Consider the following 25004-nt stretch of genomic DNA (forward strand, 5'->3'; position numbering starts at 1 on the left):
CGGCGGCTTGCCGGGCGAGGGGGGCCCAGGAAAACCAGCGTCGCATAGTGGCAAACTGAGGCTGGCCGTCTCGTCTGGCGCTGGGCGAAGGTTCGCACGGTGGAGGCGGGCGCTGGGGAAGATTCTCGCCGGGCCGCGCGACCAGCCTGCCCCCGTGAGAAGCGACGACAAGCGGCGGGGACAGCGAGACGGCGAGGCAGAGGCAAAGCCAGGGAGCGGTTTCACGGCCGCAAGAAGCGTTCCGGGCGCAGAAGGCCGCCGTTGTCGCGCGTGAGCAAGGGTGAAACCAGACCAGACTGTCCTGGATGCTGGGCCGGGCACCAGATCCTCACCATCGTGGGCCGTGGTCATGCGAGCCCGGGCACGGAGCAGCAGCAGCTGCTGCTGCTGGCGACGACAACGACGACAACGATGATGACGACGGGGGGGCCGCCGCTTTTCTAGTCTTGCTGCGACGCTGAGGCATCCCTGTTGGTGGCCGGCGGGCGGGCGCCGGCGGAGCCCAATCGGAGCACAGCGGCGGCCCGTCGCCAATGAGGCCGGGCGAAGAGAAGAACAAGAAGACGAAGAAGGAGAGGAAGATGGCGACGACGGTGATGGACGGCTGCCGGGGGCCGCCAGGGTTTTTATATGGATTGATTAAGCAGGGCGGGCTGGGGACCTTTGGAGACGGACGCGCCCGCACGGCTTGGATGCGGGCATCCAGACAGCATATGTATGGACATAGTTGACTACATACATAGTCCGCACACTGGCTACCTACCTAGTTACTCAACTAACTAGCTAAAGTCGTAGCAGTCGAGCAGCGGCGCGCCGCGGCCCTGCTCGCGGAGCACCACCACCTGCTCGTCGTCGAACCCAACCAGCCGGGGCATCTGCGCCGCCTCGCGCCTCGCCAGCCCGCCGCGGCGCTCGACCTCGCACAGCAGCAGCTCCGGCCTGGGCTCGACGCTCACGCGGATGCTGCGCTCGCGCGACCGCCTTGCCCGCAGCGACCACAGCGACGACACCAGGTCCTCGAGCTCCCAGATGCGCATGTCATCGCCGCGCGAGCTCACCGACACCGTCTTGCCGCGGTCGCCCACGCGCACGCCCGACACGCACGACGTGTGGCCCCAGAGCCGCCGCGGCGGGCTGATTGTGAGCCCGTCCGTGGTCGACACCACGAGGTGCATCGTCAGCGTGTTGTCCCCGTGCCCTGCCACCAGGTACGGGTGCGCGTAGGATAAAGACGTCGGCGGCTGCGAGTAGGAGATATGAGACAGGCGTGTGTGGTGCGGCTGCGATGCCCGTGCGGTGTGGCCTGCAGAGCTGACGTCGTGGAGGTCGAGAGGCGTCGCCAGGTGAGAGCCCAGCCGGGCTCCGGCTTCGTTCCAGCGAAGTTCCTGTAAGCCAACAGACCAGCGGTTCCCAATCCGCAGGAAGCTGTACGCTATCGATGCGATTACAGTGGTGGCCAAAATCCGTAACGATAGCGTTAGCGGTGCCCGGATGTTGTGGGTTTGTAGACAATCGACCAGTTGAAGCGACGGTTTGGAGGTCTCGCGGTAGAGCGAAACGGTTTTGTTTCCGAACAAGACGAGCAAATATCCGGGACATGATGCGAGCGCAGTGACTTCACCGTCGTCGGCTCGTGAGCCTGTGACCCGGCAGACGATCTCCTTCGCTATTTTGTCCAAGGTATATAGAGAGAATGAGCCACTCTCGAATCCAACAGCCACTGTAAACTTGTCAGACGAGATGCTATCAGGACACACGGTCAGAGCCGTCGGTTGCCCGTGCTGGAGAGCATTAGGGAGCTTGAAATGGGCCAGATCTGACTCCGTATCTTTTAACGAGAAAGCACGAAGCCCATTTCTTCCATCCACAGTCAATGCGATTCCATCATGGAGGTTCACAAGCACGGGCGGAATTGGCGGCTGTGCCACCTCTAGCTCCCTAACACGACAGCTACCCTTCGCCCAATTGTGCTGAAGCCGGTACTCTTTCATCCAGTTTATCTCGCGGCCTTCCCGCCACGATCGCCCATGATTCAGCCATCTCACCACTCTCGAAGAGTAGCTGGTCGCTTCACTCGGCACGCCTATGCCCGAAAGTTGCGGCGCCCGTCGGGTTCGAGGCAGGATCCAGCGTAAATAATATTTCCGCTTCCAAAGCTCCGAGTCTGCAGCGAGGATGTGGAAGCGCCGGGATATACTAACAGTGTGAATCGGTCAGCCAATGGAAATCATTTAAGCAGCGGCATAGGCTTCTCAGGTACCTTTGACAGGTTAATAAGGATTGTGTGGGTAGAAAACTTAGGATGTGGAGGGCGAGCTCATCGCTGAGAGCCGATATTCGATCGGGTGCGCCTGATTGCCGAGCTCGCTTGGATCGCCTTTCGTCGGAAGGGGAATCTTCTTGTGCACGTTTCGACATAATGCCCCCGCAAGGATCAAGAGACAAATTGTCAACACACCTTTCCAACCTTCAGTTGGCAGCCTCTTGAGATAAACTCTGTGCACAGTTCGTTTTCTTTAGCTATCCATTGATGAGGGATGCGGTTCCTCGTCTTATCGTGGAGATTGATAAGCTTCGCCGATAAGAAGCTTATCGTCACGTGTCATAGACGCGTCGCGTCCAAACGACTCGGGCGTTTGACTGCATGAAAGGCTGCACTCCGTACGGAGTACAGATATCAAGTTTCTTTATGCTAGCCCACTCAACGTCTCATCCAGTCTTTCGTTTCTATTTTGGCGCTATTATGATAGGCTAAATGGCGTCGTATCAAAAGCTGTCCGACCTGGTTGACGACTTCGCCCATGATTGCAAACGCCATATACAACTACAACAAGACAGAATTACAGAGCTAGAAATCGACCTCGAACTGGAAAGAAATCGCGTAGCTCAGGCGACATCAGCGGTTGCAGTACTGAAAGAAGAAAATACTGCTTTACAAAATCAAGTCGAGGCCTTACGCAGAGACAATGCAGCCGAATTGAAGCATGAGGACCTCCTTGAAATTATGCAAAACGCAAAACCGGGGAACTTTCATACCAGTGACGAAGTTGGGTGCAAGAACTGTGATCGGTTGCTCGCATTTGATAGTAGGTATCGCGAGTTGTATAGAAGCTTCTCTATAGCCATTAAAACTGTGTCTTCCGCCCGCATCAGACTGCAAGAAATGCAGGAGAGGGTTGACCATTGGAAGCTGTTTTTCAACCAGTCATCCTTTGAAGTTGATGTTGATGGGGAACTCATTGCTTTCCAGCGGGTCGGAGCTTATCCTGCCCCCGCAGTGCAAAGTGAGGCGACAGGAAGCCGGGAATCGGCAAATCTGCCCACGCCAAACCACGCTTCGGACGAAGCAAATATCGATACCCAGCTACCTTCTGATGACCCAGAACTCATTTCAACGCAATCCCAAGACCCGGCCTATGAGACCAATGACAATCACCCTTCACTTGTCCCCTCCTTGGGTAGCCCAGTATTCATGTCTGCCAGACCAGTGAGAAGGAGAGACATAATCCAGAATACATCGGCACAAGCAACTCGCAATCTGGTTGAGACCGGAAGTTTCATGAGGCCTGTGACGGTAAAAAGCGAGCCGTCTTCAGAGAATTCAAATCACGCTGAAGTCAATATGGGCCGGGATTTGAATACTGAGGGAAGACAAGGGCTTCCTGAAAGGGTGGAGGCAATCTCTGGGAATTCTGTGGAGAAGGCTGCCGCACCGTATATGGCTCCCATTGGCTCTGTGTTTCATACCGGGGGCATGCGTCCTGTGTCGCCTAGAGGGAAGCGACGGCAGCCTCTGCGCGATATTGACCGCAATATTCCCCCTTCACCGCAACGTGAACTAGCAAATGGAAAACGAAGAAAGTTTGCTTCACGTGGCGCCGTTTCCGTGCCTTCAGTTGCCGAGGACGGCGAAGAGGAAAATTATGGGACTCGACGGCTGAATCGAGCAGTAGAGGATCAGGAATTATCTTCCCACAGGCAGCAGAAGGGTGCCCAAGGCCTCCGTATCTTAGATCTCCTCGATACGCCTCCACCTCCACGGCCTGTTTTACTAACAACCCCTCGCCGTGCCGGTTTTCAGGCATCTACTCCGGCTGGAATCTCTGCGAGGAAGAATCTTCGACGAAGCATTGATGCCAATAACTCCATAGATGGCGGGCCACGCCGGGGCTCCCTCCGTTCCCGCCCATTGCGAGCACTAGGCCTTGAACACTTCAAATTGAACCCAGAAAGAAACCATGGCCTGGATTACGCGTATGATGAGGTAGTCCGGGATAAAAGCGCCAGAAAGTGCCTTCCTGGCTGTCTTGCACAATCATACTGTGGGCCGACATTCCGCGCCATGGCGCGCAGTGAAATTCCAAAAAATGTCACATTTGATACGCTCACACAGGAATATCGCCAGCTGTTGGAAGAATACCATGGCGTGGAAAAGAGCAAACTTCAGTCTCTCCCAGACGATAGGATATACAACCTTCTCGTTGAAGCGAAAGCATGGGAGTTTTCAAATAGATTTGGGCGACACAGGCACGCTCACGCACGGGAGTCATCCCCGCCTGGTTTTTGGCGTACCGACATGCCTACCACTCAAGAAGAGGAGGCCGATCGGCAAAGGGCCTTGGAGTTGGAGCAGGAGAAGGTGTATGAGCGGTATCAGCAGGCACTGCGGGGAGATGGCGTTTGGAGATTCGCAGATGAATGACCATCCCACTGGTATATAACTAGAATCCGTCTCTCTGTAGACTGGATATACTTCATTCAATTGATGTGTAATTAGTAGATTCAGATTCGTGAGCCGCATAAAATAGTCCTGTAGTTCAACCTCGGCCAATCGATCACGTGCAGGTGGCTGCCGTTGAGGTCGCGCATCGCATCAACAACATCTCCTGAGGTTTATCTTGCGAGCCCACAGCCACATCTTGTTCCTCTTTGTACTCGATATGGCTGGAAGCTGATTGTGACAACATGATGCCCAACATGGAGTCAGCCCAGCGACCCCCGAGCCAGCTTGCGGCGGCCTTCGCGCAGCCGTCCAAGCTGGTAGAAATGTACGAGGAGTTTGTCACAAAGAACTCCAGCTCTGTCAGTCAGATCGAAATGGCATTACGGTCGTTGACATATATGATACCTGGTTAGTACCGTGACTTGCTGGACGTTGTGAATGTTTTGATAGCTAACAGGTCTATTTGCAGGTCGGTTTCGAGAGTCTGACATTGCTTCGGAGTCAAGTGAGTTACACACTTATATCAACGTGAGAAGCAATATCTAACTGCTATAGTCCACTCTGGGGTTCAGCTTCTCTCCCTATACCATGACTCTCTCGTTGCGCGCGTCATCTCTCGACTTCCGCTCACTATCCCGCGAGCACCCCCTACGCCTCACGCCCGCTATACCAAATACTGGTCTTCGAGTTCAAGCCTATACCACCGCGTCGCGCTGGTCTTACAGGTGATCAAATACACAGAGCTACTCTGGGAGATGGTTGCTAGGCGTAAAGGAGAGAAAATTCGCTGGCGGGTCGTCGTCTTCATCGAAGCGCTCAAAGCACTCTGTCGCTTGGTCCTACTTCGATTAACCAATTCTCGACCGCTAGTAAGCCCTCCTCTACCAGAACGGGAAGTGGATCCACGGCCGGCAGAGGATGATGACGATGATCTTGCTGATTGGAATGGGATGGACACGCCAAAATCTGAAAAGTCTTCTGACGCCAGCTGGGCGATGCCGAGAACAGGCTTTTCTCTGCCGAATTTGCCGGATACCGGTGATGTTTCGAACTATTTAATCTCAAAAGTGCTTACTGCAGACGATATAAAACCTCCCAGATCGCTGTTACATCGCGTTTCCGGAATGGGCCAACTAGCGGAAGTCTTATTTATTTTGCGACCCTTGGTGTATGTTCTTGCACTACAGAAATGGAGCGGAAAGAAAAGAAACTGGACCCCGTGGTTGATCGGGTTTGGAATGGAGTACGGGTGTAGGCAGCTTGCGAAACGTGATTTCCGTGATCGTGTAGCTGGTGGTCTTAGAGGTCTGACCGGTTTGGAAAGGGATGAGCTTAGAAAGAGAGGCTGGAGTATGGGATGGTGGACGATGAGAGGTGCTTTCTATGAAACCGTGACAAAGTACGTTTCCTTATCCTTAATATTCTGGTCAGTACTCTCTAACTTGAGCAATAGATCGTGGTTACAAGGAATGACGCGCCGTATGAAAGGCAAGCCGTTGCTTGACCTCGTGGGAAGTGTCATCGACGACTACGAATATCTCTGGGATAATTACTACTTCTCTACCGCCACGCTTTAAGCGGTACCTATCATTTCATTTGTCCTTGGTTGGGGTCTGTTAGCATTTGATTATCATTCACATTGGGACCCTTGGCATGTATTTATGTATTTTCATTTGGGCTTGAGGTGGTTATACCCGGAGGTGGTGCTGAGGGCATCTGGGCACTAGGTTGGGTTCTCCTTTTATTCGCGGGTATATTGTTTCGATTTATCTATATTTGCCCCCCTGAGGCTTAGATATTAATGATTTGCAATTGCTAAAGGTCAAAATATCTCCTTCGGCCTTCGCCCGAACCAATCTCGCAGTTCGTCTTGTACTTCATTATTTTCTGCTGATGCAGCAACAAAGAACTGCGACATCTTCATAGTATCTTCGTCCCCATCCGCCGGCCAATCCACTCTGGTGCCTGTGTTTCCTTCTATCAATTCCTTCGCAGTGCCCCAGCTAAACCGACATTCGTTCCCCCACCCAAATAAAGGGTGCATTTCCTTTTTCAGCCATGATACACATTTGGAATCCGATGGATATCCGCTGCCCCAACCGTCTTCCATGTGCTCCATGCCGGCTCTGCCTTGCCTCTGCTTCCTCAAATCCTCGAAGCAAACCTCCAGCGCGGCATCTCTTGTGACTTTCGCACAAACACTCGCTGCGCTAACGCACGGATACAACGAGTCAGCTTTTTTCGCTACAGTGATTTTCATGGTAGGAAATATTCTTTCTAATTTTTTCTGGTATGCCTGTGGATTGCCAATTGTATCAATATACACCTCCTGAACATTCACCCCACGCTCCTCGGTAATGTTACGAATAAGCTCAATGGTAGCATCCATTGCCTGAGCGTTTAGATTGTATATTGCCCCCCTAGGCCGTTGCATTCCCGAGGAAATATCTAACGCTGACAAAAGCTTTATTCCCCATCCACAAGAATTGTATAGTGGGTGATCAGGTGTGCAGAGAAGGCGCATTAGATTTGAACGAACACCGGGTGTGAGAACTTTGCTATCGTTGAAATGGTGCTCCTCTGCTAAGAGGGAATGATGAAGAGGAATAGGAAGATAGAATGCGCTGTAGACCATCGGCCCCAGTACGGGACCACGTCCGGCTTCGTCAACCCCAAGAACACATGGCGTAGGCTCAAGAGGCGAGTCTGACTGGAAAGAAGAGCAGCCAGTAGTATCTGTGGGTATTATTGCAGCCGGACATTGGGAATAATGGGCGTAGGAATGGCCTGAAATGAGGGCGGAGTGATGAACAGAAGGCGGAATATAGGTATTTGGCGATAGTTTGCTTGGGGGAATTTCAATATTACTTTCCTGAGGGTCTTCCATTGTCATAAACAGCATCACGCCCTGGTTGCCTGTCCATCACGTCTCTTGTTATCTTTAAGTCACATCGCAGAGTGACGTGACGAGACGCGTCGGGTCCCAACGGCTGCAGCCGAATTAGGTTTAGCGCCATCGCGCTTTGTGGCTGGCAAGCTTCATCGAAACAATGTATAGGTCCGGAGAACGGAGTACCGTATACATTGTCGCCTGGATCAAAGCAGCTACATCGCGGCCAGCGTAACATCGCAAGAACTGAAACTTGTGATTGCCGTACTTTTGTGCTTTGATATCCTCAGTGCCCCCGAATCACGGTATTGCAAGACCCTCAACCCGCCTATGATTGAGCACCATGGCAGCACGCAGGCTCCCTCCAAAGACCCGTGAGATGGATTTCGGCAATGTAGGAGTTGCTGGAAGGTAAGCCTGTGAAAAATCGCGTCGACATTGCCGCACAATGGACTGAGATGTTAATTCATGCCTGTTGCTAGACGGACCGGTGTCACCCTAGAGAAGGGCAAGATTGACGAACATGGCATGGAAGAAATCGATGGGATGTTCTCGTCGCCAGAAAAATCCCCTGTGGGTGCAAGCGCCAATGGGTTTGGAAACGACACGACCGTGCAGTCCGAAGACATGGAGACTGGAGGGAGTATGTTCTTATTTCGCCTGAAGGAGGCGAACAGGGCGCTTCATCTTTTGCTCTTTACTACAAACGTGCTAACATGATCCAAACATAGGTAGTAGTATTCCTGAACCGGCAGACATGCTTACTGCGCGTCGTAACGCTCGCGACCGCTTTGTTCTTCCTCCCCGTTCACGATCACCTATCAAAACTTTCTTAAGCGGCTCCCCTCGCAGAACCCCTGGCATACGCTCTTCGCCAATCCCTCAAAGCGATCAAATATCGAGTCCTTCCTCGCGCACTGTCGCCAAGAGGACGCTTAATTTCTCCAAAACGCAAGATCAGCATAGCAATTCACCCCTGAAACATATCCGGTCTACATCTGCTACTCTACACGTTGGGTCTCCAGAAAGTAGAGAGCACCCTGAAGAAGCGCCTATCCACCTGGAAGATCAAACTGCAGATTTCTCAGACGATGGAAGCCATTTAGCTGAGGAAGCTGAGGAAGAACTTTTCGTAGAAGCACATGGAGATTATCACGAAAGTAGCGGTCAAGATGGGCATGACCAACATGCAAATACTGACACCAATGATAGCGAAGAATCAGAAGACCAGGGTAACAATTCAGAAGCACAACCGTCGCCGGTGGTTGTTGTAAAAGCGACCGGCAGAGGAAGAAAACGAAAGGAAGCCCGAGTAGAGTCAGAAGAGATTATCCCAAAAGAGAACTCCGCTGCCCCTAAAAAAAGAGGCAGAAAACCGAAAGCGACCCGAGAAGAATTCGACGATGTTAAGGAACATGTGGAGCCATCGAGACCGGCAAAACGAACCAAAACAGATACGTCTAGAGTAAATACGGCTGGTCTGCAAATGTCGGCTGAGCAGGAGAAAGAATTAAATCAAGTCATTAACAATATCACAAAGCGAGATGGACCCTTGCGGCAGCGAAGCCTTCACATTCTCAAGAAGGAGACTCCGTCAGATGATACCGTCCGACATACCCGATCCGGCCGGCCGTCGGTTCGGCCACTGGCGTTCTGGCGCAACGAAAAGTGCGTGTATGGTACAGGAGATACCGAAGTTGGGCAGAGGTTTCCTTTGTCAACCATCAAAGAGATCATTCGAATAGATGACCCTGAGCCTGTTTTCTTGAAGAGTAAGAAAAAGTCAAGTAAAAAGAAGTCTAAGCTGAAAAAGGAACGCACAGAGTCTTCTGATGATGAGGCCGAGGACGTCGAGCCCTGGGAAACTGACGTTGGCGTGTTCTATGGACCGGTACACGTCTGGGATTCTGAACTACAGGCTGGAACCCAGGAAGAAGAGATAATGGGTATGCATCTGAATATACGCACTAAAGGTATATACTTAACTAATAAACTATATCAAGATATTGCCTATGCACCCCTAGCTATCCAGACGCAAGAAGTCAAAGGATCGAGTTTTCGTTTCGCCAAAATTCTCAGCACGCCATTTCTAGGGTCGGGGTTTGTTGAAATGCCGCCAGGGGCAGTTAAAAAACAGAAGAACTCAAAGCGAATGCACATGGTATTCTTCGTATACCGTGGCAGGATACGTGTTAATGTATCCGGATTGGAATTTAGTGCTGGGAAAGGCTGCGTATTTCAAGTGCCACGAGGTCTGTTTATCTCAAAAGCTTATGGCGCGGCAAAACGCTGAATTCAAGGTCTTTAGGGAATAATTACAGCTTTGAAAACGATTATGGCACACCAGCCGCGATCTTCTTCACTCAGGGATGCATTCCCCTGGATGAAGAAGGAAACGTGGATACCGGCGCCCCCGCCCCGCCTCTACTAGACCCATCACAACAACCGCCGCAGGAAAACCAAGAACAGCAGGAACAGAACGAACAGCCTGCGGAGATAGCCCAAGCAAAGGGGAAAAAGGGATCTGCAAAGCCTGAGAAGAAGAAGAGAGGGAGGGCGAAACGCAATGCATAACTGACTTGATAGGGAATGGCGAAGTTTTTTATATTAATAACTGTACGGAACAAGAAAATCCCAGGCATTAGTCTATGCTTTGTGCATATGTGGTCTTCTTTCTCAATGTTCTTTACGAGCAAGTTGAAGAAGAGGTGTTTTGCTGGCTCAGACAAAGCCGTCTATGTTATGAGTCGACTTATATCACTTTTGCGCGCCTTTGTTCCTACAAATATTTTCACCTATTACCCCATCTCATCATATGTCTCTTTCCTGATCCTGATAGCCCAGATCAAACCAGGCCATGCTTGAATACTCGATGTTAAATGTCTATCCTTTACCAAGTATGGTTTTTTTTCCGGTCGCTAAAAATGCCTGCTGATGTTTACCGTCCACCCAAGCACATGTCACCCCCGTAATTCCTGTTACTTTGTTCCCGCCCAATTGTGAACAATAAACAAAAGGGTACAGCACCTATATATAATCTTTAGTTCACTTGGACTTCCGAAAGTCCGTGGTGTATTCTTAGTACTTACAATCCGAAAATTGCCCTTGGAAAAATATATCAGATCTCTTCCATATTTTCATCCAAGTCTAATCCCAGTGGGGGAAAATCTCCAACCTCTACTTTCTCAGGTTTAACAAAGGCCCCGCATTTGTCTGGGCACGTAAAATATCTTCTCCCACCTACACTGCCATCATTTTTTCCGGTTGGCTCATCAAGCTCTATTCCTATCCACACTGGCACTAGTCCGTCAGAATCGGAGCCAGCTCTTGAGGTACCAGAGGGTATTGTTGGGGCAGGGCCAATAAAGCGAATTGTTCCTCTGCGAATATGAGGTGGGCTGGAGGGTAATATGATTGCCCGCTTTGAAATTTCAATACCTTTTTAAAGGGTTTCAGCTAATTAGGTCAATGAGCCTTCAGACGCACTAGTCAAAAATCACATACCTCTCTCTTGAATATCCTGCCTGTCCTTGTCTGCTTGATGCTGGGCCAGCTGCTCGATAGTGAGTGCATTGGGGTCAAAGCGCCCTAACTTTTGTGCCTTTTTCCATGCGAGAACGGTGTTAGGCAAGGATTCATAAGTCGAAGTGGGGAGAGTGTATTTTTCAACAGAAGAAACGTCTGTAAAGTTCGGGCGCGCAGAGGGCGGTCGTAAGTCATGAATCTAATATTTGTCAATCCTATGTCCTAAAATGACATTTCTTGCGTATATTATATTAAGCCCTTGATGGAAAAATATTTGATATTATAGAGCTCAATACCAAAGGGCAAAAACAGGAACAATGTTAAATCATGTCCGGAGGTAGGAAATTAAGTACTAACTTCGATCTCACAACCCTTTGCCAATGCCCAGTTACCGATCGGCTGATCGCCATCATCAAGCCATTGATCTTCACGGCCAGGGGACTTTAACCGTAGCCTTTGACAACTCGGGGGAATTCCACACATCGTTTCTAACTTGCTTCTCAGCTGCGAGATAGTCCATGTTGGGGTAATTCGACGCTCAGTTGCAAAAGACGAATGGTTTCGCCCAGCATCAGCGGCGATGCTGACCACAACAGAAACGTCCGCAGGAGTAGCTTGGAAGTCCATTATGGGTGACAGTCTTGCTTGGCGTATATGCTCTTCTAATTATATATAAATTCAGACTTTCAGGTTGAACAGCACACCCCGCCTGCCGCCTTACTCCTGAATAATGTAACCAAGGGGCTGAAACCCTACGAAAATGTGGAATGATACCCTGACACGCACTGACGTCCTTGACAAACACTGTAGATAAAACGAACAAGAAATAATTCTCCCTTTTCCTGGACGGAGACGCGTGGCAAGGGTTTGATATTGCTGGAAGACATGTTCAGTTTCGAATTAAGCAGTGGTCTGTGCGCTGCTAGTCCCATAGTAGAGGGTGTCATGGTTTTCCGCCCGAACCAGCTGAAGACGATCAAACTAGCAGGTATAGCCCTGTAAGTATATCCTTCACCTACCAGTATATTTCCATGCTGCTATGACCAGTCGTCTTGCGAGGCCAGCAAGGCCTCGATATATACAACATTTTATTATATAAGCGAAAGTAGCGCCGACACGTGAGCGGCTATCGGCCCCACAACCCTAAGCGCGTCATCTCAAACCTTAAGCGGCGAACAGCTTCATTTGTCGAGCTGCAGGTGGACGAAAGCAACAGCAGACGACGGCCCTCACAACATCGCTGTCTCTGAATCTGTTCTTCCTAGGTGTATTTAGTGCGGAGACGTCTCTGGGTGCCTTTCGTTGCACTGTCTTGGGGGTAAAAATGGCCGACGTTAGTGACAACGCGGCGACTTATGAGGAGGAACATGTTCACCGGGTTTACCAGGAGATCGCACATCATTTCTCTTCTACAAGGTATAAAGTGAGTGAATTTTCGATGTCTGGTGGCAGTTGGATTTGGGATACTTATAACTGACATGTTATTTCCCAGCCTTGGCCGATTGTTGAGCGATTTCTGTCGGAATTGCCCCCTGGCTCACTTGGCTTGGACGTTGGCTGTGGCAATGGTAAGTATTTACCTGTTAATACCGATATCTTCATAATAGGCTCAGATAGGTGAAGAAGATGCTCCTTGGCATTCTTGAATTATTACTGACTCCGGATGAACAGATCTGAAGCCCTTGTCAGGATTGCGAGTGAACATGCACCACATTCCGCCGTGGTAGCCGATAGTTTGAATCTCCCTCACCCTAATGGGCAATTTGACTTTGCAATTTCAATTGCAGTGGTACATCATTTGTCGACCCGCGAACGCAGGGTCAAAGCCATCGAATCTATTCTTGGCACTTTGAAGTCACCCCGTTCGAACCAAGTAGGCGGTAAAGCCCTCATATATGTTTGGGCACTCGAACAAAAGAATAGCCGCCGGGGCTGGGATGCAGGCGATGAGCAGGATGTGATGGTGCCTTGGGTGAAGAAAGGAAAGAATTCTGATAACCACCAAGAGTCGACGCAGACTTTCCTTCGTTATTATCATCTCTACCAGTCGGGGGAATTAGAAAACGACATACATACCGCCGGTGGCAATGTTTTGGACCACGGCTACGAGAAGGATAACTGGTGGGCTATTGCAACTCCGCTTTCTCAGTGAAAGAAAAATCCACAAGTTGCTATTCAATCTCGAAATATTTGAAATCTATCTCTCGTGACAACGCAATATGATAACAGAATTCATCGAATTGAGAAGAAGACCAAAAAAGGAGATCTCAGAAATTAAGGTTTACATAATATGCCGTTTCCAAAAACCTCGTGTCTACCATACCAGATCCTGCATTCTCCAACCCGCGCTATGCATGTATGCTAAGTATATAAATTCCTCTTCCTCCAAATTCTCACCTCCTAGCTCGAGATCTCGATCCTCTTCGGCCTTGTACCGGATTCGATTCAGGGTGAAACATTGGGGAGCCCATTGCAAACGGAGGCTCGCCCGTTAAATGTGGTGAGTACGCCGGGATACCAGCTGTCAGTTCCGCCAATGAAGGTAGCTGGCTAGTGCTTAGCCGGTCTCTTCGAGAGAGTGTATTGCGACGAAGTCTCGGTGAAGTCTGTGGGGGAGTCGAGAATGAAAACGGCGTGACCCCTGCCCGTTGTGCCATTTCAGTTTCGCCCAGCTGCCAGTGCATCGCTTCCGCTGCCCTCCATGGTATGGCCATTTCTTCGGCGATTCTTGACCACATTTCTTCCTTGAATCTAAGCTTGATCGTCAGTCACCCTGAAAGTAACTGACTTGCGCGCAAGATCATTATGTGACTCACCTCTCATAGAGCCGGGCCAGTCTGTTTTTTCTGTCTTCATCCCATTCACAACGCCGTTCAAGATAGTTTTGATAGTGTAGTCGGCAACTTATAGGGCTTCGCCCCGGGATCCTTTTGCTGATGTCGTCCCACTTCATTCCGCTTCCCCGAAGCTCGAGAATCAGCGCATTTTCTTCAGGAGACCACTTTGATTGCTTTTTAGCAGGGCGGCCTCTCGGCGATACATCGGATAGCGGCCTCTTCGTTGAAGAGCCGGGCCGTGCGACTAGCGGCTCGCCTTGAATCTCCGGCGATGCTGTCGATAATAAAGGTCTAGGTAGGACTGCTAAGTCCGATTCTGATGGCCTGGGTGACACCATTGCGTCCCCACCTGTTGCCGCGCTTTTCGCTTCTTTTTCCTCATCGTGAGAACCCAGGAGCAATGAGATATCCAACTTGTTGGTGGTAACGGGCGGAGGGAGGCGCAAGATCATATGGCTTTGCGCCGCTGATGTCAGTTCTCTAGTGACAGCGGGCAGTGCTCGAGAATGGCGACGGTGTGACTGTTCTTTAAGCGAATGCGTTTTGCGCGGGGCCTTGTCGTCGACTGATGCAGACGAATTCGGGTATTATATTAATGCGGGTTCTGTCTAGCTCTTCCTCACACCGACCATTCGCAGAGCTTGATACCAAAGTCGGCTTTCCAGAAGCGGTTTGGTGGGTCTTTGATCTGGCGGCGAAAGCTTTATTGTCGAGCCCGCCCCTGTGCCTTGCGTCTGCGCTGTGGGACGCTGAGAGACAGTCAGGTACACGTTAGGAGATTGCGGGAAGGTTGCAAGAGATCTGGAAGAATAATCGAAGCAAAATCAGATTAGACCGTCTCACGAACGTGGTGACACTGTCGATCCGGTCTTTCAGTGGGTTGAAAAATGTCAATCAACCAAAACAGGCTGCACGAGGGGAGGAAGGGAGAAATGGAACGGGTACAAATAGTCGGTCAACCGTGTCTGTACCCTTTTATTGCGGATTGTCTTTCGCCTCCTTTCGCTGACCAATTGCCGGCCTCGAATCCTTAATCGACAGCCAGCCAATGATTGAGTTGACGGCACCCTGTTCTCAACCACCAAATCTTGATACACGCTGCGTCTGCTTCTAACTGTGATCTGATGATTGTGTCACCTCAGGTAAGAAGCAAGGGAGTGAATAGAGAGCAGAGATTAGAAACTCAGGAAGGGATATTGACCTCGCCCCGTGCCGGGGGGGATATTCGACAGCACTTATGCCACGAGGTATGACACGCACAGACAATATTGTATTTTAATCAGGAGCAAATGGGTAAGTGGGGTGGAAGAAACTGGAACGCCAGGGGAGCTATTCGTTTTCCTTTTGATCCGACTCAAGCACAATTGACATTATTATAATGGGAAACTGCTGCATGCGACAAGTTATTATCAGGTCCTGTCAAATCAAAACCGACGAGTACCAAGTGGGAAAAAAATAATATGGACAAAATAAGTAAAAGAACCTAGACGGGCCTCTTTTTGTTTTCGACTTTACGTCCCGCAAGACCTGACAGACACCGTTTATTATTATTTTTTCGCGTCCTCGCCAGTCCTGCCACCCATCCAGTATTTGTTGCTTTTTTCGGCGTTCTTTTTTCTGCGCCTGGTGCGTTGCTTACCTTATTTGACCACTTTTGTGTGGCTTGAGTGCATATGTGTGATAATTCTTTTTTCTCGGCGCTGTTATATGTCAAAGGCCAAGAGGGGATTTCATCGGCAGGATGGAAGGAAAGTGTATCATGAAACACACAGGCTTCGGATTTTGCGCCTGAGCTTCGACCAGAACGTAATCAAAACCGGGGCGAGGTCAAACGGGCGTCAATGCAGAGTGCAGGGCGGCCGATACCGACAGAGGGACGAACACATATGACTACGGCGCGCTTACAGGCTACTGCAGAAAACATGGGTGGGCACCAGTGATACCCTCGGGTTAGTGAGGCGTTGGAACAGGCCCTATGGATGGATAACAAGTAACTAACGATGGCTAAGGATGGAACCGGAGCGCAGCCATGTCTCCCAGCACCCACACAAAACGATCTATGACCAACGGCTTGCTAATGAGATGCTATAAAAAGCAGAACATGTGGATATGCGGATGCGATCTCCGGCGTCGGTGGCAGATTTTACTTTTCCCTGGAGTTCGGGACGAAGATTCGTCTCTCGACGAGTGATTCCGGGGCGCGCACATCCGTGCGAGGCCGCCTAAAGGCCCTACCAGAGGACTGAGAGTGGCCGCCGAAACATTTGGCGTGGAAAAACTGGATCCTCTGACCACCTTTCTACGCCTCAACGAATTTTTGAACAAGGGTTCCTGGGCTTGCATGAACATTCTCCATCCTTCGATACTAGATCGGTTTGGTCACGTCAGACCGACATTCCCCCGAGTTCTTGCGCCTGTCCAGTGACTGTCGAATAACGGCTATCGAAACCGCCAGCATAAAGCCCCGCGACGCTGGACACGGCTGGTTCCTTTGTGGGATAATATCTGGAGCGTGGAAACCAACCGCCCTTTTCTTTTCCCGTGTAGAATCTGTTAGTCAGACTTGCTAACAATCGTCTAACGCCAGACGCGTCAGTGATGTCATGGGGCCCTTCTTGGTAGGGATCTGTTAATCGTATCGGCGCGTCGTTGGGTATCAAAACGGGCGCTTGATATCGCAGCCGGTAATATCGTACAGGATCACCTGAACGGCCAGTTGGTAGTTTTGGAAGTTCAAGGATCTGATTCGAAATATTTGTACAATAATTTTGGAGGGGCTGTGAAGACCCTTATTTGATTTGAACCCTATTTATGAAATCAAACGGCTGGAGATCTAACTAGCTTGAAGCTAAGATCGAATTCCCTTCCATCTTGACTTTTTCATGCTGGCGAACTAACTGCATGAGGTTGGATGAGAGCCTTCTTCAGGTGGCTTAAACTCCATGCAGTGTGGGCAAGGGCCTAGACGTGCTTCAGGAATGAAACCTGGGGGCGTTTCTCTCCCCATCCAAGAAAAAGCATTGACCAAGAAACCACTGCAACTACTCCGTACAGAAGATAATAATAGCACCTCATAGTCCTCTGCCTCTTAAGTTTCTTGTTCAGGGTCCCTTGAATCGATCTTCCATACTTCGTACATCTTAGGAAACGCACCCATGCCAATACGTCGAAGCCTTTCGCACGAGTGGTCCAGAACACACGGCGTTCGCAATCCGCATTGTGGCAATTTCCGCCATGACAAATTGTTCTGTCTATAATTCTCCTTTTTACGATTTATCACTTTCAATCATTCATGCATTGTCGGGTTCCTCCTGGAGACACTAAGCATGCATGGCTACGGCATGACCCAGAGGATATGAATTTGCGGTGAGAAAAACGAGACAGAACTCCTCAGGTGCAGATAATTTCATGGCCCTCTTCATTATGAATCATGACACGGAGCAGCGAAAGCAGTTTACCAGGTACCGTCTGCGGGTCTTGCCATCAAAGAAAAGAACTAAAACTGACACATACATACATCCATCATGCGAGGTAAACTGACGATCATTTCCTTCCAGTGAAATCTCATTCAAAGCGTTATCCTATTTGGGCCGTTGCAATCCCTCATTATTTTTGCATGGACTTGCCTAACCTTGGTGCAATCTCAGAACAGCCTACCCGTTTGGCCGATCATACGGCGAGTCCGGGTGAGGCGAATCCACGAGAATGAAATCGGGGGTAAAGGCAGGACCTCTGTTTGGCTGAATAATGTAACTATGCGTGGTTGTCAATCAATCTGCGATATCAGGGACACAAACCAGCAGTACAGCTCTCTATTCGACTTCTTCGCAACCCACTTCGTGTTGCCTGCGCAGACCGACCATGGTTCAGAAAGAATAAAACAAAGAATTGATTCTTGCGCTTATGCATGAGGTCTGCCGGTGTGCGCGAGCAATTACTTGGAATGGCCATGATGATACAAAGTATTTCACACAAAAGAGTCTACAGCTAAAAAAGAAAACAGGCGAGAGAAGCTGAGATGGTTACATTTCCTGTGGTTGATAGTCACACCAAAGCGTGCAAAGAACTCTGTGCTGGGATTGTCATCCCCATCCTCCCTTGAAAAAAGGGGCCGTTTTGTTGACGCAAGTGATGGTAGCACATAACTACATACTACAGCCATCCCGTGCTCCCTCTCGCGAATTCTCGCATGGCCGATCTTGGCCCCAGTTTGCACCCCTTTTTTGGATGCGATATCCAGTCTATCTCTCAGTTGGGTCGCATTGGTTACGCAAAAGAGATAGTCACTAGGTGTCTGGCAGCAATGGACTGGATTTTGATCCGTATTTTTAATTTTTAATTTTTTTCTTTTTTTTTTAATGCATTGGGGTTGGAGAAGGGGCCGGTGAGTACGTAGGACTAGGCGGCGTTTGATAGAAGCAAACATGGCGCCCAGTTAGTTATCCTATCTCAGAACCTTGCAAAAAGGACTGACAACGGCTCGGAGTGTATGTGCAGTAACTACTGTATAAGCAATTTCTTTTGGTATGCATGTGCTGCAACGCCCAGTTTGCTCTGGGACTTTGCGTATCCCGTATATCCCCAAATTAAAGTGTGGATCTAAGCTTGCTACGCCCTAAGTGGCAGCGCACGGTGCAAACAATGACTACCGATCTTCATGGTGCCGGGTATCAAAAAGCGAACATGCATGAACCGTGGTGTTGGGATCCCAGTAATTATTGTCGACGCCAATAGCTTGTTTTCCATGTTTTTCCGGTAAATACACTCTATTTGGGAGTTTTGCTTACTCGTCCATGTGGCATTTCCCGAAGTCAGAAAGATTTTCAACCCCTATTTGTCAAATAACGTCTTGAGCAGCAACGAAAATCTTGGCTATCGAACAGACATTCGGTGGTCGTCGTATACAACTCTATGCAAGCAGAGCTTGATTTCAGCGGTAAGGTGACCGCCAAGGCAGTCTTCAAATACGCATGTCTATACGCAGTGTTGCCAATAAAATGCACTCCATACCTTAATGGTATCTCACAAGTATGTCGTACTTCGTAACTTGACTGTATTTCTCAAGTCTATGCCGGTATTCAGCACTTACCTGTGGCCATGAGTGGGCTTGCCCGGGATAGTACCCCGAAGAAGATGTGTCAAAATTTATCATGACGGGCCGATATCATATCGTGATTGAAGGGGTGAAATGAATAGTCATTCTGAGAAATTAATAGTTTGTTGGGGTGCCTGACTCAAGAAAGATAGCAGGCACCCGTACGGAGTAGATACGGTGCTAATCAACTTGAAATCGCGCATGAAAATCGCCTACCCTGTTTCGAGCTGTCAAAATTTGGCGTTAGGACCCTGAAAATGATCTCCTGTCGAAGAAATATGCTATCCAGAGATTTTCTTTTTCCTTCGAAAATGCCCGCAAGACACTTCGCTAGCATTTTCCGAAGAACTATGCCTATGCTGGGGTTCGCCGCGGCATGAATTGGGCTTTCTTGGCTCGCAGAATTCGTTACCTAAAGCTTTCAGGGGTTCCAAGGCAATCGAATTAATTATGAATTGTACACATTGTGGGCTTAAGATCTGATTCGGCCGGATCTAGTTCTTCGCTAGCACCACTCCTAATCAGAAGGGGTTCATCCATGCGCAAAACCAGGCCTAGAACCTCATGCGCTCACATGGGACGGAATATTCTGAGTAATGATTCGGCTAAAAAAATGTTGTGAGCCCTTTCGACACGTCATTCGCTGACCGCAATGACGGTCAACTCCTTTCACACTTAACCTGAAAAGGGTGTGTAGTGCAAGGTTTTTGGTCGACTCGGAAACAATCCCCATTCATTGGCAATATCCCGTTTCCTCAAGATTTCCGAATCCTTAGGACTGTGTTTCCGCGAATCGACAAGCCGGAGAAAAAAAGAATAATAGCAATACAAGTAGGCCATAAACTGACCGGCCCAGGGCAATATTGAGACCCATGTCCGTCGATTCCGAGCCATTGAACTGAGCCAGAATCCAAATTTGGTTTCACATCCGAACCGCTCGAAAGACGTAAACGGGATGCTCTAGCTCCTTAATCTGCTCGTAATGCCGAGTAAGGAATTAACCACAAAGCCCGATCCCTGGAAAAGGGCAGAAAAAAAAACCCCCATGAGGAAGATAGGTCTACCCAATCAGTCGTGTGGTCGAGCTAGCGAGGGGGCACCAGCAACGGTTGATTGGGGTGGTTCGTCGGGTGTGATGGAGGGCGTCGTCACTAACACCCACTCCCCCTCCGGCGCAGATGACTTGCATGAACAGACCCAGGGCTGAAACTGGGCGGCCTTCAAGATTGGGTTCTGATGCCTCAGGCGCCACGCTACTAGCCCCGGCCTGGCAGACAACGCGCCGTTTGGGCATCAACAATTTTGTCGAGGCAAAGTTCACGGGCGTGCTCGTGTATCAGAGTATAAATGCGGCCGTTATCGGCCAAGCAGGAAGGATTCGTGTGGTGTGGACGGCGAGGTGACTGTGCAACGTCGACGCGAAGGCGAAGACAACGTTGGCGATCCGGCCGTCACGTGGCGCCCGGGGTCATCCGGGGAATCGCGCGGGGCACGCCAGGTCGGTCGCCTGCGCTTCGTCCGCGTCACACGACAACAGCCGCGCGGGCGGTGGGCTGAGCTCTCTTGATGAGCTCGGCTCCATAGGCTGACGCTGCGGCCGCTTGCCGGGCCCCATGACTGGGCGTCACTGCGTGCTGGTGAGAGCCTGTTTCACTGCTCGCTTCCGCTGGCCGTGCCTCTGCGATGCCGCTTTGGGTTATTCCTCCAGCTGGATGCTGCCTCCCGGTCATCCGAAGACCTGCCTACACTATAATATTCGAGCAGAGCTCCTATCTTGCCTGGGACTGAGGTCATATGGTCTATCGAGGGGTGTTCTGCGGCACTACAACGAGCCTGCATGGCGGATTTCTACCCAGAAAATCAATTTTACGCCAGATGATACTTTTACAGGCGCATCAGCACATGCCGAGAGTTGCTTGTTAAAAGATCCTTTCAGAAAGCATTCCGCCTTTATCCCCTCTCTCGCATCTCTAACTGAATAGGGCAATAGAGAACAAGCCTCTCAGGCTCACCAAGCCGTTATGCACCCAATGTATCCGGCCCAACGTAATATAGGAATACAGATGAGCATCGCCCCCATTATTGATACCCATAACCATATAGCATGGCTTCATAGCACTACATGCGAGGACTCACATATAGCCGAGTACGGCACACTTTCCCGTGCCGTTGCTTTTGATTGCTGTGACTGAATTTCGTGAAGCGAGAATTTACAAGGAGGCCTGAAATAATGAAAACATGTTGCAGACACGACTGCTGATTCTTTGTTTGTGTGAATTTCGCCCACATGTGTGCGTAATGCTTCGCTCCTTGCGTCCTCCGCGGCTTTTCTTTACGAATAGGAGTTCTCCGAACACGAAAATTTTTCCCGCGTCGGGGTCACCAAGCAATTGGAATAAATAGAGTTGCGCCGCATTCGACGTGGGCGAAGAAAACCAACAGGAGTTTTTTTTTTTTTTTAAGCTTTGGGGATATGAACCGGAGGGGGCCGCGCAACCAACGACAAAAAAGGATATTCGCAGTTGGGATCGTTGATGTTAGCCCGACGCAGGCTTGCGGTCACCAGCAGAAGTAAAAAAATAGTATCGGGTAAGATCAGCAACGTACCTCTCCGCCTGCTCCAGTGAGGATCTACTAGGCAACCTTATCCGTCATAAATGGGTCATTCATCCTTCACCGATCTTTGCGGCTTCCAAATCGGAGGCCATATGGTCGCCGGCCCAATCCTCCTCGGGTAGTTTCAGATGGCGGTGAATCTTGCGGTCAGAAAGGTTTTTGCGTACTATCGCTTAGTAAGCTATGCCAATCGCGAAATGGAGCAGGCCATGGAAGTAGGTAGGAATTGACTATGGTTTGAGCGCACCAAGCAGCGATCGTCTGCTTTGTTAGGCCAACGTCGCCGTTGGTGTTGTTTCCTGCGCCCCTTATAGAAAACGTATCTGGTAGGCTATGATAACTTCTCGCTATTACCAAACAAAGACAGTTGAAGCAAAATTGTATCTACAATCAGATCAAACACGGGGGCTGTCAGTTGAGAATCACGTTGGCTAGACGCCTGCGCGTTGTAGTGAAGATCAGGCTATGAAGTATGAATGCGCCCAACTTAAATAACTACCTAATTCCAGGTTCAATTGCCAACGCTGAGCTGGTCGCATTTAAATATCTCGAGTCCAGACGATATAAAAATCATACGTATATTAGCCGTGCAAGTTGTGGCTGTACAGGAGAGGTCCAACTCTCATACATATGAAATCTGGGAACGCATTCAACAAGGCAGCGAAGCTGAGCTCCGATAAGGTTAGATGCAAGTAATATTAGCCGGAGATCGAGTCATGTGGGGAGTCACCCTGAAGTTAAGATCGTGAAGGTATGGTATAGCCGATCAACTGTGCTGAAGAGAACAAGACTGGGGGCTCGTTGACGTTTGGGCTTTACCTAGAGCACCGACTCTAGTAGCAAGCCGGAAAAAGCCCGACGCTCGTACCGGTGTATTCCTGTTCCCGGAAACAAAATGGTAATGATGACATGGCAGTTGTAGATAAGATGGGACGGAAAGACGCATTTTTCTGCCGTAACCAATAAATAGCTCGTGCTTCAAGAACAGAAATAGCGGAATTGAACAACTAGCCTGAGGTTTTGGGTCAGTAATTGTACATACAATGTACATACATCGATGGAGCCCAGGGGTACTTGCCAGCCTGGCGTGTCCATGTACGTACATATCACATCAACCACATCAGTGGATAATTGCATCTGCGAATAATGTTGCGTTGTCACGTTGTTTCAAATTTTGCTGAAACATATGATGGAAACTGAAAATCAAAAGATCCCAGCCGACGCAGTTGATTGGTATGGATGCCAGCATTAGTTAAACCTGTGATCCTAGTCATCTGGCGGGGGGTTACAGCATTGCGTACTTCTCTCATCCACACGTCTGCAACCCACAGCCTTGTGAGTTTCGGTGGCAGCGACGGAGTATTGAATTTCAATACTCCGTATACCGCTGGATTGTGCCTGTCAGTTGCCATCCATGTCTTACCTTACCCCAGCCTGGCTAATCCCGCGTTTAGACCTATCAAGGATGGTGCCCAAAGTAATGAGCCTGATGGTACAAAACAAAAACGGAATTTTCAGGCGCCCGAACGTGCCAATCTCCAAGATTCTCACCCCCCACAGCTCACTTCAAGTAGATTTTTGCCTTGGTCTAACGGTGTTATTTGTATGGATTGAATCTTTCCGGGATTGGCTGGCGGATAATCGGACAAGCCGAAGAGCTTGCCTCGAGAGGCAAGAAGTCAACGCCTAAAAGGAATAATGGCCAACCGCCCATCATTTTGCAACCACATCTTAGCTTTGGGGCTTAGATGCGTAAGGTTGGTTCCAAGATGCGTGAAGTTAAGCATAACAGCCCAATAGCATGTAGGGCACAGAGTACGCAACACCAGTGGGAGACGGAATCGGGAAGAGATAGGAAATAACGATAACGCTTGGTGATCCTTGCCAAGTTACGAAAGTGAGGCTTCCGAATTCTGCTAGAGGCACGGAGAGCGAGGACTCCGCTGTCATCGTATAACCCAACACCTGCCAAAGCTTCGGGGGCGGGCATTTACCAAACCTCCCAGTATTATGAGAGGCAGCTGGTACCGAGATTTAAGAAGATGATGTAAGAGCCAACAAAATCTGAAAGAGCGGTCAGGTACCAAGTAGTTCAAAAAAAAGATAGTGAGCAGAAACAAGATAAAATTCCTTCGATCAGGTTGGGTCTTAACACTTGGGATGGTGTATCGGAGCGGGGCGAGTTCGCAATTAACATGCAATGCATCACAATGTGGCCTGGTGTTCTGGAGAGGCGGTGAGTAGTTACCTCAAACAGCAGAGGGGAAATGAAATCAAGAGCAAGGCCTATGGTATCCAAACCTAAATCCAATTCTCATATCAATCATACCTGTGTCCTAGCTGGAGATGGCCCATAAGCTGGCAAGAGGACATCTTGATAGGAACATGTTTATGAAATACTCCACAATGCTTAATACAACCCTCAGCTAAACTATGTGAGTTAGTGATTGATGAGCCTGACAATATCTATAAAGTAGTAATAATGAGATGTTAGAAAAAGAAAAGAAAAATATATAACTGTACCAATTCCCTAGCCATATTTTAGCCCAGGTAAGACCAGTGTTTCTGTAATGAGAGCGAATACTCAGGGTGTACGGAGTACAGAGTAATGTTAGGGCTGTTGAATGAACCACATTCAAGAACGAGCCTCTCTTCTATTGACAGGCAAAAATTGATACATACTAGATGTTCACAGGCCTTCTCCTAGATATTCTGGTGCTAGGAGTTTCATTACCATCGTGATGCGAAGTTGCATTCTGTTGCCCGCAGCTGCCTCCAGTCATGTGACTATGTAACTTCCAGCAACTTCAGCTGGTGAACATCTAGGCCACAAGGTCTTAAGGGTGATCATCCTTTAGGTTGAATGGTGAGCACTGTGGCCCTTTGAAACTAGGAGAAATACCACTCATCCCATAAACTAGTTACCTAGCTGGAAGGCACCTCATACCAATGCTGGTGCTCGATTCTGCCTGGGTTCTCTCCACAACTACAACTCAGAACAATGGACAACACAATAAAACATCCAACAAATGACAAACATGAGGCTGCCCTTTGCATGAATGGCTGGTATGTATGTATACATACCTACCCTTTATTGTCATTATAGCAATTTCCATGACCAAGCATAAAGCACTATTATGCTCTGCCTGCCTATTTTGAAATTGAATATATCATTATACCTATCCTGATGAAGGCTTATTGCGGAACAGAGAGTCCCAAAACAATCAAAAATATACCTTTCTTATTCAATGCTTATTCAAACAATATCACTACTCCATTCCACTTTTGATCAAAGGAACTTCTTTATATCATGTATGA

General features: G+C 49.4%; 8 protein-coding genes across 8 annotated transcripts; 4 read left to right on the forward strand and 4 right to left on the reverse strand.

Annotated features, from left to right (window-relative positions):
- Positions 1 to 779: 779 nt before the first annotated feature.
- LOZ57_000279 (uncharacterized protein) lies at positions 780 to 2418 on the reverse strand (the record flags this gene model as incomplete). The annotated part of the gene is made up of 2 exons (XM_049249386.1): positions 780 to 2196; positions 2261 to 2418. 2 exons carry the CDS (start codon positions 2416 to 2418, stop codon positions 780 to 782), a joined length of 1575 nt encoding a protein of 524 aa, XP_049111580.1.
- A 337-nt stretch (positions 2419 to 2755) lies between these two features.
- On the forward strand, positions 2756 to 4702 carry LOZ57_000280 (uncharacterized protein; the record flags this gene model as incomplete). Its single annotated transcript, XM_049249387.1, has 1 exon — positions 2756 to 4702. One exon carries the CDS (start codon positions 2756 to 2758, stop codon positions 4700 to 4702), a length of 1947 nt encoding a protein of 648 aa, XP_049111581.1.
- A 275-nt stretch (positions 4703 to 4977) lies between these two features.
- LOZ57_000281 (uncharacterized protein) lies at positions 4978 to 6300 on the forward strand (the record flags this gene model as incomplete). The annotated part of the gene is made up of 4 exons (XM_049249388.1): positions 4978 to 5131; positions 5193 to 5228; positions 5279 to 6122; positions 6177 to 6300. 4 exons carry the CDS (start codon positions 4978 to 4980, stop codon positions 6298 to 6300), a joined length of 1158 nt encoding a protein of 385 aa, XP_049111582.1.
- A 245-nt stretch (positions 6301 to 6545) lies between these two features.
- On the reverse strand, positions 6546 to 7610 carry LOZ57_000282 (uncharacterized protein; the record flags this gene model as incomplete). The annotated part of the gene is made up of 1 exon (XM_049249389.1): positions 6546 to 7610. One exon carries the CDS (start codon positions 7608 to 7610, stop codon positions 6546 to 6548), a length of 1065 nt encoding a protein of 354 aa, XP_049111583.1.
- Positions 7611 to 7956: 346 nt separating this feature from the next.
- MIF2 (mitotic fidelity of chromosome transmission- protein) lies at positions 7957 to 10187 on the forward strand (the record flags this gene model as incomplete). Its single annotated transcript, XM_049249390.1, has 5 exons — positions 7957 to 8024; positions 8096 to 8256; positions 8345 to 9559; positions 9617 to 9865; positions 9922 to 10187. 5 exons carry the CDS (start codon positions 7957 to 7959, stop codon positions 10185 to 10187), a joined length of 1959 nt encoding a protein of 652 aa, XP_049111584.1.
- A 544-nt stretch (positions 10188 to 10731) lies between these two features.
- Positions 10732 to 11765, reverse strand: LOZ57_000284 (uncharacterized protein; the record flags this gene model as incomplete). The annotated part of the gene is made up of 3 exons (XM_049249391.1): positions 10732 to 11051; positions 11118 to 11337; positions 11496 to 11765. The coding sequence occupies 3 exons, from the start codon at positions 11763 to 11765 to the stop codon at positions 10732 to 10734; spliced, it is 810 nt and encodes a 269-aa protein (XP_049111585.1).
- Positions 11766 to 12462: 697 nt separating this feature from the next.
- Positions 12463 to 13290, forward strand: TRM9 (tRNA methyltransferase, has a role in tRNA modification; the record flags this gene model as incomplete). The annotated part of the gene is made up of 3 exons (XM_049249392.1): positions 12463 to 12561; positions 12631 to 12755; positions 12810 to 13290. The coding sequence occupies 3 exons, from the start codon at positions 12463 to 12465 to the stop codon at positions 13288 to 13290; spliced, it is 705 nt and encodes a 234-aa protein (XP_049111586.1).
- A 241-nt stretch (positions 13291 to 13531) lies between these two features.
- Positions 13532 to 14427, reverse strand: LOZ57_000286 (uncharacterized protein; the record flags this gene model as incomplete). Its single annotated transcript, XM_049249393.1, has 2 exons — positions 13532 to 13889; positions 13955 to 14427. 2 exons carry the CDS (start codon positions 14425 to 14427, stop codon positions 13532 to 13534), a joined length of 831 nt encoding a protein of 276 aa, XP_049111587.1.
- Between the last annotated feature and the right edge of the window lie 10577 nt (positions 14428 to 25004).

This window comes from Ophidiomyces ophidiicola (genome assembly GCF_022830035.1).
Source record: "Ophidiomyces ophidiicola strain CBS 122913 chromosome Unknown scaffold_1, whole genome shotgun sequence".
In the NCBI taxonomy this organism is placed as follows: Eukaryota; Fungi; Ascomycota; class Eurotiomycetes; order Onygenales; family Onygenaceae; genus Ophidiomyces; species Ophidiomyces ophidiicola.